This window comes from Dipodomys merriami, unplaced genomic scaffold (genome assembly GCF_024711535.1).
Source record: "Dipodomys merriami isolate MVZ:Mamm:240054 unplaced genomic scaffold, mDipMer1.0.p SCAF_11, whole genome shotgun sequence".
NCBI lineage: Eukaryota > Metazoa > Chordata > Mammalia > Rodentia > Heteromyidae > Dipodomys > Dipodomys merriami.
In genome coordinates this window covers 40,016,731-40,032,528 of record NW_027202382.1, presented here as the reverse complement: position 1 = coordinate 40,032,528, position 15,798 = coordinate 40,016,731, and the positions used below count along the sequence as shown (strand labels likewise).

Genomic DNA, 15,798 nt, shown 5'->3' with positions numbered 1-15,798 from the left:
CTCCAGACCTGACAGCTCTCAGAAGCGATTTCTGTGCTGTGGAGTAGCTTTCCCCCGCTCCCAGCCCCACTGCACAAACCTTTTTTCAGGAATTGGGGGTCTACTATGTAACATTTCCACCTAGAGAAATTTGGCCTAGGCAGTGTTTCTAAGCAGGAAAAACGTTTCTGATGAAGGAAGAGTTACTCTATTGGGAAAGAAATGTGTATTTTTTTTCATTGCCTAAAATATAGAATGAAGCTGAGCAGAAGGAAATATATGTCCCTAGGAGAAAGAATAGAGTCAGAAGTATTTACTGTGAAAGTGCCCAAGAAAAGATGGCTCAGCAGAAAAAAATGGCCAGTAATTTTTAAGGAAAAAATGCCTTTAAGGTAAGCCTGGTTTTCTCTGTGACAGTAATTTGTTATAGTCTCCACAAAGTTGTTACCTCCCCGGTAAATGCCCTGCCCTTTCCTGTCCTTGCTAAATGTGTACTTTGGGCCTCTGGTCCATTTACTCTTGGGCTCTTTCTTCTCCAGCATAATCTTGGAGGCATAGAAAAGGTGAGCTAGCCACTGCCTGCTCAGCCAGAAGTATTTTGTGTCTGAAGTATTTTTCCTGAGATTTCCCACTTGCAATTTTCTTGTGTCTTCCTGACAGCTGTCCTTTGTTTTCCATACAAAACCAACTCCTTTTTCACTGGTAACATCAAGACCAGCTCTCATCTATGTCTTAAAACAGAAACGTAGATTACTTTGTTCCTCTTGACCCTTGAGTCTCAGGTGACCTGGTGCTTCATAAAACTTGGGTGGTATTTGACCCTATTTCTGCATTTTTTAAGGACATGCTTAATTTGAAATTCAGAGAGATGTGATTTGGTATATTAGTCTCTGCATGTATGCTAGGTTTTTCTGCCTGTGCTGTTTTTCCGTCTGTTTAATTTTGCTCTCCTTTTAGGGGCTTTTTTTTTTTTTTTAATTTTAGGAGAAAAAAAATTGCAAGAGGGGAAAATGGGGTTGCCTTTTGCTCCCAAAGCCTAAATGAATAGTCATTGCTTGTAATGCTGGTCTGCACTTGACGCTTCCTACTGCTTTCGACGTGATGTATCCGGTGCTGTGAAGGTAATGATCCTCAACCACAGCAATATTCCGGAACAGGAGTATCTGTCATATTCATCGGGATTACCATGTTCATTGATTTGTGTCTGTAAATCTGCTGTTCCTACCCTTTAAATTTGATCTATAATTGGACCTCCTTAAATGGTTCAGATAAGGTAGTCTGTATTTCCTCAATGTAGTGTTGCTGTCAGCTTCTCCTTTTTCATTATACATTCAGCAGACTTGATAAAATCAGCAGGACACCTCATTTGAAACTGTTTAATCGCTGCCTTTTTCCTTTGCTAAACCATTGAGGTGGTCAAGCGATGTACACAAATCATTTTAAATAGAAAATATGGTTTTCTCTGTGACCCAGCTAAATAGATAGTGTTATGCAAAACAAGTTAAAAAGTAATAAATGCCAGAAAAATCTTCTAATTGGAGTAAAAAATTGTGGGCAACTCTCTCCTTTCTCCAAAAGTAGAGTATCCTGAAATATTGCCAAGACTGTACAGACAAGATGATGATTTTCTAAAGATTTTCTCATTTCTGAACAAAGCAAGTTTAAAATTTCAAATAGTGCTGAGCTGCCTTTTGCAGCCATTCAAAGGGAGCTCATACTTATTTGTAATGCCTTTACATTCTACTTTGGTAGGGATAAATTTGCTATCTGTTAATATCTATGCAGCATAACCTTTCAACCATTTGCTATTGTGATAATAAATTTTTGTTTCTTTGTCTGTCATTTTGTCTACTCAGCTGTTACTCTTCAAAGTACAAACTAAAAATAATAGCTCCAAATAAATGCCACATAATAAAGTGTTTTACAGTTGTAGCTGGAATAACCTGGTAGCTGCGACTTGCAGCCCTATTACCATGGCTGGTGCGGTAGTTTCTTCCCTGTGTGTCAAGGTGACTCTACCAGGGCTGGCTCATTAAAACAATGTATTCTTTTTAACTGGCTTGATATTTAGCATAGTACCCAGCAGCCTGGCAAGGCACACTATGGAGCCCAAGCCTCCCATATAGGGTATGGGAAAATTGTGTGGTGTTTGTGTTCTGAAAAAATACTAATTCTCCATAAGCTCATTTCCTGCTTCAGCATTTCATTGTGAATGATTTACAGTTAGACTCATCAGTGTAGAAGTAGGTCTGGCCAGTTAGTTGCAGGTTTACCCACGCTAGTGGTAAGTGGGACACATGCTCTTGCGGAGCACTGGTTTTCTACCCTGTTGATGTGGCCCCCTAGGATTGATATTTCCACTGTACTCAAGTATGACACTGGGAATGTTTTGCAATTTTTGTTGTCCTGAGGTAAATGAGAGATGGAAAAGACGAGAGTTGGAAAAAATATGCTAAAAGTGCATCTTTTCTTACAGGTTCTGGCTCCTTGGCAGCAATGGCTGTGTTTGAAGATAAGTTTAGGCCAGATATGGAGGTATGTAAGTCCTTATAGCTATCTTCTTGCAGATACTTTTCTAGTTGTTTATTGAACATTTTCAGCATGGTTTCCTGTTCCTCCTCTAGCAGCATCCTTTGAGTTCTTTGGCACAGGTAGAGTGTTTGCTGAAGAGATTGGCTTTTTGGGAGAATGTCCCTTGTAGAGTCCTTGAAGAGCTAGCACTGCAGATTTTTGATCTGTACTTCGGGCTGTCTAAGACTCCTACCGACTGCTGTAGCATGGAATGTGTTCTTGCGTGCTAAGATTTCAGTATAATATCTCAAAATGATAGGTTATTTTTCCTCATTAAGAATAGAGTAACTATGTTGTGTCTGACACACAGAGATGACTTGAAAATGGATGGTTTTGAAAATCCATATGGATTGTTCAACATCTGAGGACAAGGTCATGTGTTCATGGAGTCTTCTCAAAGTGTAATGGAGCTGGGGTCTCAGATAAGCTTGTAAGAGATTCTTTATTTCTTCAGTGGTGGGAAGGGTAGATCTCGTGAATAACTTTCTTTCTGTCTGCTTTAATAATAGATGTGACCCCCCCCGCCCCCCACCCCCGTAAGCAGCCACCATGAAAAAACTCTTTAATAACAGATCTAGACTTCTTACCTTGCATATTTGGAAAGAGCACACAGTGTGCTTAGGTGTTCATGGTGCTTCATTGTTCCTTCTCTGCTTCAACTGCACCGCTAAGCCAGCATGTCCAGCATCATCTGTACTTGATGTTTCAATGGTCACTTTTTAAAATTTTTATTTATTTATTTATTTTGTCAGTCATGGGGCTTGAAAATGGTCACTTTTTTGGAAGGGTATATCTACTTGGTCTCCACAGTTGGTATGCAGTTTGAAGAGTGATTTATTTCATCCCTCAATTTGTTGGTTTCTGGCATTTCTAACTTGCATTTTATTTAGGCACCAAAGAATATCCCCGAGGAATACTTTTTGACATTGCTTTATGCTGGTTGTCTTTTGGGGGAAGATCACATATTAAAAGTATTTTGTTCTTCCCCCATCTTCTTGTCATTGGATTACTAGGTGTCATTGGAGCTCTGAAGTTCTCTCTGCCCTTTAGGTGGGGGCCAAGTGCTGTGAAAAGTCAGATCATTGAGTTGGGGAAACTGATCAGCCAGGACAAGGTTTCTGCCACAAACTACTCTGCCCTTTGGACATGAGGAAAGCACAAATAAACAGGAGTTAAACAACAACAACAGGAGTTAAAACAGAGAATGGATAGGTGTTTTCTACTGAAAATGGTAATGTCTTGCTCCAATTAAGAATAGTAAACAAGGCTGAGTATAAAACTGTAAATGAAATTAGGATTTTGTTCTCATTTCTCAATGTTGAACTTTTTCCCATGTCAGCATTATTTTCTGTTGGGGCTTGTGAATACCTAGACAAAATTTAATATATACTAGGCCACTTTCAAAAGAAAAAACAACTTACCTAGTCTTCTAAGTAAGGGAGATTTGATGTCATGCTCTTCTTTAAACCACATTAATCTTCTCAAATATTCTTGAGAGTTTGTCTATTTCTATCAGACTCTCCATATATTAGAGAGAAATGAGAACTGTAGAAAAAGTTGAAAGTATGAATATAAAGTGACTTAGCATTCTTCTTAAATCATTTTATACTGTTTAGAGTTTGGACTTGAAATGCATCCAAGGCTACAAATTGAATACCTACATGATTTGAGGAGAAAAGGAGAATATCAGCATCCCTCAATAAAAGCTCTGATACTACCAGTCTGACAAAATGTATTTTACAGATTAATTGTATCTATAACTGAGCACATAGTGTTTTGCATTACCTATAAGATCCTAAAATAGATTGAATAAGTATCCATTTCAGATGAATTTACGTTTGCAAGTTTGTTCACTTAAGTTAAGCAAAAGACAGTGACAGTCAGTGAAAATCACTGTGAAGGTGAGAGTAGGTAGACTTGGTTCTCCAGTGTGGACTTGAAAAATGAACAGAAGGCAAATAATAGTGTAACAGCTGGTAGCAGATAATACCTTAAAATCTAAATTCACGTTAATAGGCACTAAGAAAATTATGGCGAATGGGGCTGCAGCTTAGTAGTAGTGAGATTACCTAGCACACACAAGGCCCTGGGTTAGATGCTTAGTACTACAAAAAAGAAAATCAGATTGATCACATGGAGAAATAGTACTATTTTAAGTATATTGCTTCAATATGGGCTAATTCCACTTTATTGTTTTTTTTTTTTTTGGTCCAGTCGTGTGGCCTTGAACTCTGGGCCTGGGCGCTGTCCCTCAGCTCTTCAGCTCAAGGCTAGCACTCTACCACTTGAGCCACAGCTCCACTTCCAGCTTTTTTTCTTTTTGCTTTTGTGGTGCTGAGGAGTCGAACTCAGGGCCTCAGGCATGCAAGGCAAGCGCTCTACCACTGAGCCACCTTCCCAGCCCAAGAAAAAGCACTTTTTGTTTGTGTTTTTTAACTGTATTTTTTATCTTTTCTTTTTTGGCACTGGGATCGAATCCAGGACGTTGCACTTGCTAGGCAAGTGCTTTGCCAGTGAGCTACATCCCAGCCCCCACTTTATTGTTCTTGTTGGTCATAGGGCTTGAACTCTGGGCCTGGGTGCTGTCCCCCAGCTCTTCAGCTCAAGGCGAGCTCTCTACCACTTGAGTCACAGCGCCACTTCTGTTTTTCTGGTAGTTAATTGGAGATAAGAGTCTCATGGACTTTCCTGCCTGGGTTGGCTTTGAACCTCAATCCTCAGATCTCAGCCTCCTGAGTAGCTAGGATTACAGGCATGAGCCACAGGTGCCTGGCTCCACTTATGTTTATGTAATATGTCACTAGTTAAAAATGACTGGCAGAGCCAGTTTTGTTGTTTCATGAATTGGTCACTTGTGTGCTCTGTTTTTTAAATACCATATCCAGGTATCATCTATTCTTTAATTTTAAAATTGAATGGTGCTGTGGCTCAAGTGGCAGAGTGCTAGCTTTGAGCAAAAGAAGCTCAGGGACAGTGCCTGGGCCCTGAGTTCCAATCCCAGGACTGGCAAAAAATTAAATAAACAGATAATTTACATATCATAAAATGAACAGATTAAGTATGCAGTCAGGGGTTTTGACACTTGTAATCACAAGTGACCATCACTGAATATACACATATTTCCAGTCAGTCTTGCCAGTCTTCCACAGCCATGTCAGTTCACCTTAACTTTATTTTTAAGGGAGTTTGTGTCTGTTAAATCCTGGATATGATGTGCTTATTTAGTGTCCTCTAAGACACTGTGAATAGAAACGTGTCACCCCTATGTGCAAGCCCAGGGGTTGAATATTGAACTTCGGAAAACGGAGGTCACTTCTGCCATTCTTGTGTGCAAGCTGTTCTTGGAATGATGTGTTCTTGCTTGCTGTCATGACTCCACATTGCCCATGTCTACTCAGTGACTTCCTCATTTAGTTTCGTCCCGGTGCTGCATGGGACATACTGTCCCATTTCATGGAGCTGATTTCAGGGCATCTCTTCTTCCCCCCCCCCCCCCCCCCCCCCCACTTATCAGTGAGAGTGTGAGCTCCTTGAGGGCAGAGACCACGGAACCTTCTCTATTCTTCAACTCCTGACCTTTAGTACATGCTGGTTGATCCTGAGCCAAAGCAAAATCTGAGTCATCAAAACCATCTGGGAAATTGAGGGGACTTTCTCTCCTTCCTGTCTGGAAAGGGCTGAACATGTTTTTGAGATAGCAGGAAGATAACTAAGTACACTTCTCAACAGTCTTCAGTATTGGAGCAGAGTCAGCAAACAGACACCCGGTGAAGTAACCAGGCAAAGGAAGATGGGTCGCAGGGCAAGTGTTCACTGAAGGTCAAGGTCACAAAAGCCTTCTAGTGTGGCCTGAGACACACAGAGCTCTGTTTCAGGTCATTCAAACCAGTGACGTGTTTCCTTCGATTCAGAGTTTCAGAGAAGCTACCAAATAACCAGTGAATTTAAGATACTAAAGACTTTTTTTTTTAAGTTTCTATTGGGTTTTGCATAGGGTATTATGGGCAGAAAGTAAGGTAAAGCATCAACGTATGACAATATTTGTTATTGTTATTGTTATTATTATTATTATTATTATTATTATTATTATTATTATTATTATTATTATTATTTGCCAGTCCTGGAGCTTGAACTCAGTGCCTGAGCACTATCCTTGAACTTCTTTTGCTCAAGGCTAGCACTCTACCACTTGAGCCACAGTATCACTTCTAGCTATTTCATGTATGTGGTACTACGGAATCGAACCCAGGCCCAAGATAGGCAACACTCTACCAATAAGCCACATTCCCTGCCCCACTAAAGGATTTTTAAAAGTTCTTATACATTTGTGACCCAAATGTGTTTCCTGGAATGGGTTTGTAATTTTTATTTTATTTTATTTTTTCCCCTTTGCTGTTAACCTGGAAGTTTGAGGGGAGAGACAGTTAATTCCTTTTTCTTCCTTTGCATACGGTGATGACTGGTGCCTAGTAGGGTTCAGCAGTATTTGTTGATCGTTGGAAGAAAGGCCTCCAAAGCAGTCTTACGTACTTTTCAGATTAATCCTCCTTTGAAGTAATATAGTAACTTCATAGTGTTCAGCAGCCACCAAAATCAAGCCATGAAAAATTGTTTCCTATTGGCAATAGATGTCATACTTTGTCAGCAAATGTGCTTATTTAAACATTAGTTAGAATAGTTGGTTTTGAATGTGGGTGTTGACCTAATGACAAGGAGTCAGTTACATAAGGGGTGTTTGGGTGACAGGGAATTGGGTAGAGCTATTTCTTGTCCCCCTCACCCCCTGTCTGCTATTAAGGTGGTGGTTACCACAGGCTAACCAGAAGAGGTCACGTGCTGGCCACACTGGCCTTTCCAGAACATTTTTTTTAGTTAAGTGTAAGGAGTGGGACCATAGTATCTGAAAATAAGTTGTTTCTGTCTTAAAAAATGGCTGTAATTGCTGGGTGCTCGTGGCTCATGCCTGTAATCCTAGCTACTCAGCAGGCTGAGATCTGAGGATCACGGTTCAAAGCCAGCCTGGGCAGGAGAGACCATGAGACTCCTATCTCCAATAAACCAGAAGTGGCGCTGTGGCTCAAATGGTAGCGCGCTCGTCTTGAGCTGAAGAGTTGAGGGACAGCGCCCAGGCCCAGAGTTCAAGCCCCACGACCGACAAAAAATAAATAAGTAAATAAAAATCGCTGAAATTGCTAAAATAAAAATACAGATTTTTATCTTTAGTGTGGGGAGGGAATTAAGAAAAGAGTAGACACTGAGGTTCTACTCTGTTTTTCTCTAAGATGGAATGTTTTCATTTGGCTCAGTGAGAAATTAAAATTTTTGAAGATTATAATTCATTAAAATGGGTAGAAGATTAATATTTAGTCTGTCAAGATCAATACTGTCCCCTCTTTGCACTAATTGTCAGAATACCATTCAAGGGCCGCCCAAGGGTGGTGGTGTGCGGCAGGACCCTCACATCACAGGGAATGATTCAAAGGCAAACTGTCCTGCACCCTCTGGTATCGACTTGCAAATTAGCATCTGGAATCTAATTAAACAAGCTTAATGAAAGTAGCAGCTGAATGCTGCTGGAAAAGACAATCAGGCGCCCCCCCCCCCCATACATATTCTGTACCATTGAAGTTGGTCACCAAACACATCGTGTGAGCACAGTTAAAAAAATTAGCATTTATTTGAAGAATAGAAACTATTTTTCATTCTGTTATGCGTTTGGCATGCTCTGGTGTCCCATGAGAGCCATGCCGCAGCAGATAGTGCACAATATTTATAAATCCATGACAGGCAATAATAGCAACTTGAAAAATTCTTTTGCTAGAATTTCAAGTTGAGAGCTGCCAAAAGCTGAGAGGATCAGATCTGCAGTGGCAGCTGCTGTGCCCTACAGTTAGAATTCTAGACTTTGAAGATGCTCAACTTAAAGCAATGAAGACTGCAGGCTTAGCCAATTTTTGCAGGTTTCTAGAGCTCTGGCTCTCTGCCTTTTGAAGATGACTTGCTGAAGCTTCTACCGCTGCCTGAGGCATGCTAACACCAGCAGGATCTTTTCCTCAGTCTTAGTGTGGCTTCAGTTTTAAGTAGCACATGCTTAGTCAGGGCCAGCTGTGCTGGTCCTTTCTCTGGTTGCAGCACCCAGGGATGAGCTTTTACCCTGTCCCTTTCAGAGAGAAGCTGTGAAGATAGATAGTGACGTATACAAGTGCCACTTCAGCTGTCTGATTTATGGAGTCATATTTTATCACTCGGCCTGTGCTGGCCTCTAGAGAAACCCTTGCAGATTGCTAAAGATGTGAGCAGCTATCGCCCTAAAGGCTCACGGTTACCTCACAGACGTGTTGCCAAACACCTAGCTGCCAAGGAAGCAGAATTAATCTGTCATTGCAGGCAGCTATAGATCCACTTTAAATAATGAAAGGTTTGATACCAATATGCTGTCCTGACAGCAAATGTTAGTTTATTTTCTTTTTGAAGTCCAGGAATAGAAAAACCGAAGTGTCGATTCATTTTTGCTTTGTAGGTGGATGGTCATGTAAGATATTTCCATTATTTTTGATTTTTAAAAAAAAATCTGCTCGGAGTGGTATGTGGCACACTGATGGTTTAGAGGAAAATAGAGCATGAGTTCAATATGGCCAGACAGAAAGGGGCACAGAGATTACCTTGAGTCTCTTTTCAGGGTGCTAAAAGTATGTTTCTGGGCAAGTGAGAGTCCTGTCTGTAAGGTAGGATTCAGAGACTCATTTTCAAGTTGCCCCGAGAATTAGATTCAGACTGTAAAAATATCTCCTATGGTGGCAAATACAAAATTGGCTCTAAAATATGGCAGCTGCCTTTTTCTAGCTATTCAGTAGTAGGATAAAAACGTCCCATAGCAACAACTAACGAGAATATTTGTGCTGGCATTAGGCTTAGTGATTTATAACATAGATGGCTGAGAGTTTTCTTTCCTATCCGAAAGCTTGGTATAGAAGCAGACTCTTATGGAGGACATGATGACAGAAAATGGAGGTGGTTTAGTACATAACATATGCCAAAAGAGAGGTTTTGAAACCACAGTGATCACAATAGCTGATGCTTATGTCATACCAGGTTCTGTTTTCCTCCCCCTCCTGCAGCATTATCTACTTTTCAGTTGTCCTGTAAGGTCGGTATTTTGTCTTCTCCATTTTGAAGAAAAGAAAATGGGCATGTCAAGGAGATCAAATCACTGGCCTAAGGTTATACATCTGATCAGTGATGGAGTCAGGATTTGAACCCTGGTTCATATGACTTTGGAGTCCTCTGGTAAAATCAGCCACTGTGCTGTTTTGCTTCTTTTGGAGGCCTATGATTCTTTGATAATAGAATAGGAAAGACTTCTGACTTCTGACTCAGCAGAGACATGAATGGACTTCGTGGGCTGTTCTTTTTCTCTCGTAAGAGAAAACAGAAAGCCAGCCAGATATGTGGCAGAGGAGGTATATAAATGTAAAACTTAACCTCTTTGGTAAACTCAGTGAGTGGAAGGAACCCAGAAACAGAAAGGTTCAGGGAAATGACAGGCATTGAAAGATTGCGGGTGATAAGGGAGGAAGGAAAGAGGTGAGGGGGGAAGGAGAGATAAAATCATTTGGCAAATCCTTTTTTGTTCTCTTGCAATTTTAGTTTAGTTTTTGTTTTCTTTTTAACTTTTAAATATTCTCCATTTCAAGTCTCTTGTGATTGTTTCACCCCCAAAGCTTCAAAGATCATTTACAAAAGAACTGTTTTTCTTTAGATAGCTGATGTACAGATGGCATAACCCTCCTCAGATTTAGTAATGAGACCAGGAAGTCTTTAAGTACTGGTGAATGGCATTTGTCCATTTGAGGCAAGTTATGAATAATTTGAACAAAATAAAAAAATAAATAAGACCATCATATTTGAATAATGAGGGGCTCTTTTTTTCCCTCAACTGCCAAAACTTTTTAATCTTCGTCAACAATGGTTCTGTCCTCTGTCTTATTTAAGTTGCATCTGTGGACTGAGCTCAGGAGCCCTGACAAGCGGCATATGAATTCTGTATTCATTAGTGATCTTGATCCAAATGCCTCTGTCCCTGCCACGGGGGCTCAGGTGTGGAAGCTGCTGGCTAATCCCACCAGCTGACATTCTGAGCTTTAATGACTCCATAGGAAGGTGACCACTCGCTGGGAGGTTTGCTGGCGGGACCCACACAGCAGACAATGGAGATCAAGGGAGACGATCAGTGTTTAGCCTGAGCACCTTCCTGTGCAACCTGAACCCCGTTGGCATCAAACACAGCTTTAAGTAAATGCAAAATTAAAAAAAATCTGACCTTCAGCAACTATTATAAACAATGGCCTTCTTATCTCTACTGATGGTGCTTAAGACTTTTTCTTGTAGTATTGTAATAGGTGTCAGTTTAATGAGCTGAGCTTGACTTTTCCAGATTTAAGGTATGTTTGTCTGAGGGGAAAGGTGCAGTTTGTTGGACTAAAATTCCTTTTTTTAAGTGCTTTCAGTGCTAACATTTTTGTTTATTTGATCTTTTAAAAAAGATTACTGATAGAATGTGGGTTTATTGATTGACTTGTGACATGTCACTAGATGTTCTGTTATTTCAGGTTCTCTGTTTAGAAATGTTGATGACTTATTTAGTAACAACTTCAATATATAATTCATATATATGTATAATATAATTGATACCAATTATATGTAACCAATATATAATCAACCCATATAATATTACTGTACAGTATGTATGTGAATATATATTTGATGTACTGTTACTATACAATTCAGTGGTTTTTAGTATATTAGCAGTTATACAATTCTTACCATAATTAATTGTAGGACAAACCCCTCTGAACCCATTAACAGTCATTCCCTATCTCCCCCTGACTTGCCCAGCCTTAGGCTGCAATGAATTTGCTTTTGATCTTTTTGTAATTTTTTTGGTGTCTGTCCTGGGGCTTGAACTCAGGGCTTGAGCATTGTCCCTGAGGTTCTTTTTCTCAAGGCTAGCACTCTGTCACTTGAGCCACAGCACCACTTCTAGCTTTTTCTAAGTAATTGATTAGAGATAAGAGTCTCATGGTCTTTCCTACCTAGGCTGGTTGTGGACGGGGGGTCCTCAGCTCTCAGCCTCTTGAGTAGCTAGGATTACGGGCATGAGCCACTAGTGCGGAGCTCTGTTTTTTATCTTTATGGATTTGTTTATTCTGGACCTAATCTTAATGCCATCATATAGTCCTTTGTCACTGTTCCCCCCCACCCCCTATACTAGTTTCGTAGTATTTCATTTATGCTGCAACACATATAAGTATTTCATTCTTTATCCCATTTTGTGTGTCCATCTATTAATTAACGTACATTGTGAATTCTACTTTTTGGCTGTGATCCTGTAGTGAACCTGTATGTGCAAGGTTTTTGTGGCTATGTTGTGGTTTCTCTTGGTTACATGTTGAGGAGCAGTGTTGTTGGGTCATGTGATAGCTCTGTGTTTTACCTTTCCATAGTATTTGTGCTACTCAGACCAAGAAAAGTTCTGATCACTGACTATCTTTGCTAACACCACCTTTCATTTAGATTACAGCCATCCTAGTGGATGTGAACTGGCGACTCATGGTTTTGGTGAATCCTTCATTAAGAGCTAGTACAACTAAGGACATATTTAGATAGAATGACTGAAACATTGGACATGCTTCTTATCAACACTGGATGTGGGCAGTAACTGGGCTGATTGAATGTTTGCAGAAATGCTGAAATATCACTTTGGAGCTCTCTATGAAGCTGTTTCTGTCATTTGCTTTTGGTCGTAATTCCTGCTTATTGACTTTGCTTATGACTGGAAGCATTAGACATAAATTGTGTCCTTATTAAATCAAAAAGGTGTCTTAATTTTCCTCAATAATATCCCCTCTGGTTTTATTTAATATAAGACATTAAGTCTTAGCGGTGTCACCACCTTGCATTACAATCCCAGAAGCCTGTATATTTTTAGTAGTGATTTTCAGTGGCATAAACTAGTTAATTTTAGAAAGGAGCAGATCCTAAAGGTGGCATTTATGGGGCAGTGAGTGATGGCAGCGGGGGCGGGGGGGCGGTTGGTGGGAACAGGGTTGGGGGAAGTGTTTCTCACTAAAAATAGATAACGGGAAACACTATGGGTAGAGAGCCTTCCACCAGCATTGGGTATTGTAAGTTGCCTTCCTCTTCCTTGCTGTCCTGAATCCTCCCCATGGCAGCCTACTTTGGAAAGGCAGAAAGAGCTTCACGAGTTAAAGAAGTCATGTCCTTGGGTCTTGCTGCATTTTGTTTTGTGGGATCTTAAACCAAAGTTGCCTTTGTCTTTGTGTGGTGATTGATTCAAGAGCAGGATTTTGCTTCTTGTTGGACAGCATTGGTATTTCAAAAGTAATTGGTTCTTTTGCTTTGGTTTTCTGGGATCCTTTAGTCTTCTTGACCAGTGGCCATGTAGATTCATCCCTTTTGCCAAGTCTGTATATTCCTTGTCTGTGAGTCTCAAGATCCCCAGGTAGTTGCTTTTCATTTTCACTGTTGTAGTTATATTCTGCCTTTGATAAAAGTTCAAACTGAAAGTGGGGATGTTTTAGAGAAGGGGTTAAGGAAGTTTGGGAAAGTGTATCTTTTTGTTCAGTCTCAGGAAGTAAAAATGATCTAGATAAGAAGAGAAAAGATACAGTTTACCAAAATCTCCAGGAGGTGGGAGAGATTCTTCTTGGTCTCGGATTCTGGACCAAGAATTAACAGATCTTAGGGAAAATAATCCTTAGTTAAGTTCAGAAAGTATCTGTTCTAATTCTTTGAGGAATAATCGAAGGGTATTCACAAAAAGCACCCTGGCAAAGTTACTGGGTTTGTTTATTGTTTAAAAAAATTTCTGTCACAATCATTTATATCAGGCACCAATGGTTCATGCCTATAATCCTGTCTAGCTTCTCAAGAGGCTGAGACCTGAGAACTGTGGTTCAAAGCCAGCCACAGTAGATCTTATCTCTACCAGTAAAAAGCCAGAAGTGTATATATGGCTCAGTAGGTAGAGTGAGACAGCCCAAGGAGAGTCAAGGCCTGGAGTTCAAGCCCCAGTACTGGTACCAATTTTTTTTTCTGTGTTATTTTTTTTTTCATGTCTTCTACCCTCATATTCTAACATAACCAATATGTAATCAGCCAGCAGACCAAGTGCCAGCTGAATACAGTGGGTACACGTGGTGCTCTGTCCATGGGTGTATTTATTGGAAGAGGCAAGCAGATGGAAGAGAAGGAGGGATTATTACATTCTATTTTAGATTGGTAATTATTTATGCTCCATTTCTTTGTGCTACGTATTTTCTGTAACGGTGATATGTAGGGAGAAATTTACCACATAGGAGAACTAGTTCACCAAGCGTGTTGCTTGCTTTTACCTGTGGCAGAAATCCAGCAGGCAAAATGTAACTTCTTTGTGGCCAGGGAGTGTTTAATCAGAGAGAAGCAAGAGCTTGGTTCAGGCATAGCAGTGAATGGAATAAGTGTTTGGTGGTTTCCAGCTGTACAAGTGAAATTAAAAGGAAGATATTGCCAATAAGATTCTCTACATTGTGACATCAAAGAGAAAATGGACTTCACCCTGGTCTTGTCAGATTGAATCACCCTGTGAACTTGGGTTGGTTATGTAAGGCCCCCAAATGCGGGTTGTCTTTCTAGTTCCTTGAGCCAAGCCAAGATTTGGCATATCTGAGCTCTTGGGGTGGGGTGGGGGGGATTCTTTTATGATTCACTGAATTCATTCTGCTCTAAAAATGTATTTTATAAAAACATTTGAATCATAGCCACTCACTGAACAATGGCTTTCCGGGGAAAGCGGGTGAACCCCATGGATCTCACTGTCACAGTGTGAGACTGTGCTACAGATCCAAGAGGTTGGCTGCGGTCAGAGGCTGGAAGCCCTTGAACAATGGATTCCTACTTTGCTTGTGTATGGTTAGAGAAGTGCAAGAAATGAAATATAGGACTGAGTGTTACTAGATGGTAGCTTCAAATCTTATAAGTTTTGCCTTGGCAGGTAATTTGGCATAAATTGTTAATGTAAATCTGGGTTAGTGGTGAAGACATTATTTTAGTAAAAAAGATAAACTGCTGATTAATTCAGCATAGAACTCAATTACAAATTGAAAGTGTCTCTGCGGGACTCACGGGCCCTAAAGACAGCAGATGTTGAATTGATACTCCAGCATATTTCACAGTGGAATGAAATATTAACATGGTTTATTATACTTGTGTGGTGTGCGATACCAGGAGGGGGGCGGGTGTGCAATGCAGCCCGACATTACACTGCCGCCGGTACACACTGAAGAGCGATTAGGAATTTTAGGAAAGTTTCTTTTTTAAAATTTTAACTGAAATGGCTCTGTGGAAAAATTAAGTTTAAAATAACATTCGGGGCTAAATATTTAAATGTAGTGCCAGTGTGGGTTTACATTATACGTGCAAGTTAATATCAAAGAAAAACTTCGTGACGTAGACATGTAAGCATTTGTGGGACTACTGACCACAGAGTAGGGACCTGTCAGGCTTGAACTGAGTGCCAGCCGGTCACTGCTTGGGTTCAAGTGTTAACTTGCTACCGGGCTACTGTTTTTACCTTCTGATCTAAAACATACGGTAATTTAAAAAATGCCCCTGTATTTTACACTGCCCACAGGCAGGGAGGGCTGCACAGTTCTCATATGTGTGTATCAACACAAGGGGGAAATGTCAGCAAATTCATACATCAAAAGATCTGAATAAACAGAAGTGCCAATATTTGAAGAGTTTGGCAATTCTTAAGAAGGGAGGGATGTGACTAAAGTTGGCTTAGATGAATTATTTCAAAGCCATTACTATAATGACAGTTCTTTTCTTTTTAAAAAATTTGACAGCCTATATCAAGTGCAGGTTTTGCTAGCTGAACAAAAAATAGTTCCCAACATAACCAAATGATTATGGTAAGACTGACCATAATCATCTGCTTTTGTGAAGACTTACAAATGAAAGTCAACAACACTCACAGCCTTGGACAGCACGAGGAAGTCCCTGGGTATCTGTGGCACCAGAAGAGCAGCAATGTGGCCACTGGGGTCACTTACAAGGCCTTGTAAGCTGCTGATCAGTGGTGCTGATCAGTGGCACTTGTGAGGTAAGGAGTAGTCAGCCATGGTTCACTGATCCAGTTCTGGGGCCTTCTCCCTTAATTATCGTCTCCACCTCATAGTGTGGGCA

General features: G+C 40.4%; 1 protein-coding gene across 1 annotated transcript in view; it reads left to right on the top strand.

Moving 5' to 3' along the window:
* Psmb7 (proteasome 20S subunit beta 7) overlaps positions 1–15,798 on the top strand; it is a 57,025-nt gene that overhangs the window by 27,133 nt on the left and 14,094 nt on the right. Inside the window, exon 6 of the mRNA XM_070013348.1 lies at positions 2,456–2,514. Coding sequence (XP_069869449.1) covers positions 2,456–2,514 — 59 coding nt within the window. The remainder of the gene's footprint in view (positions 1–2,455; positions 2,515–15,798) is intronic.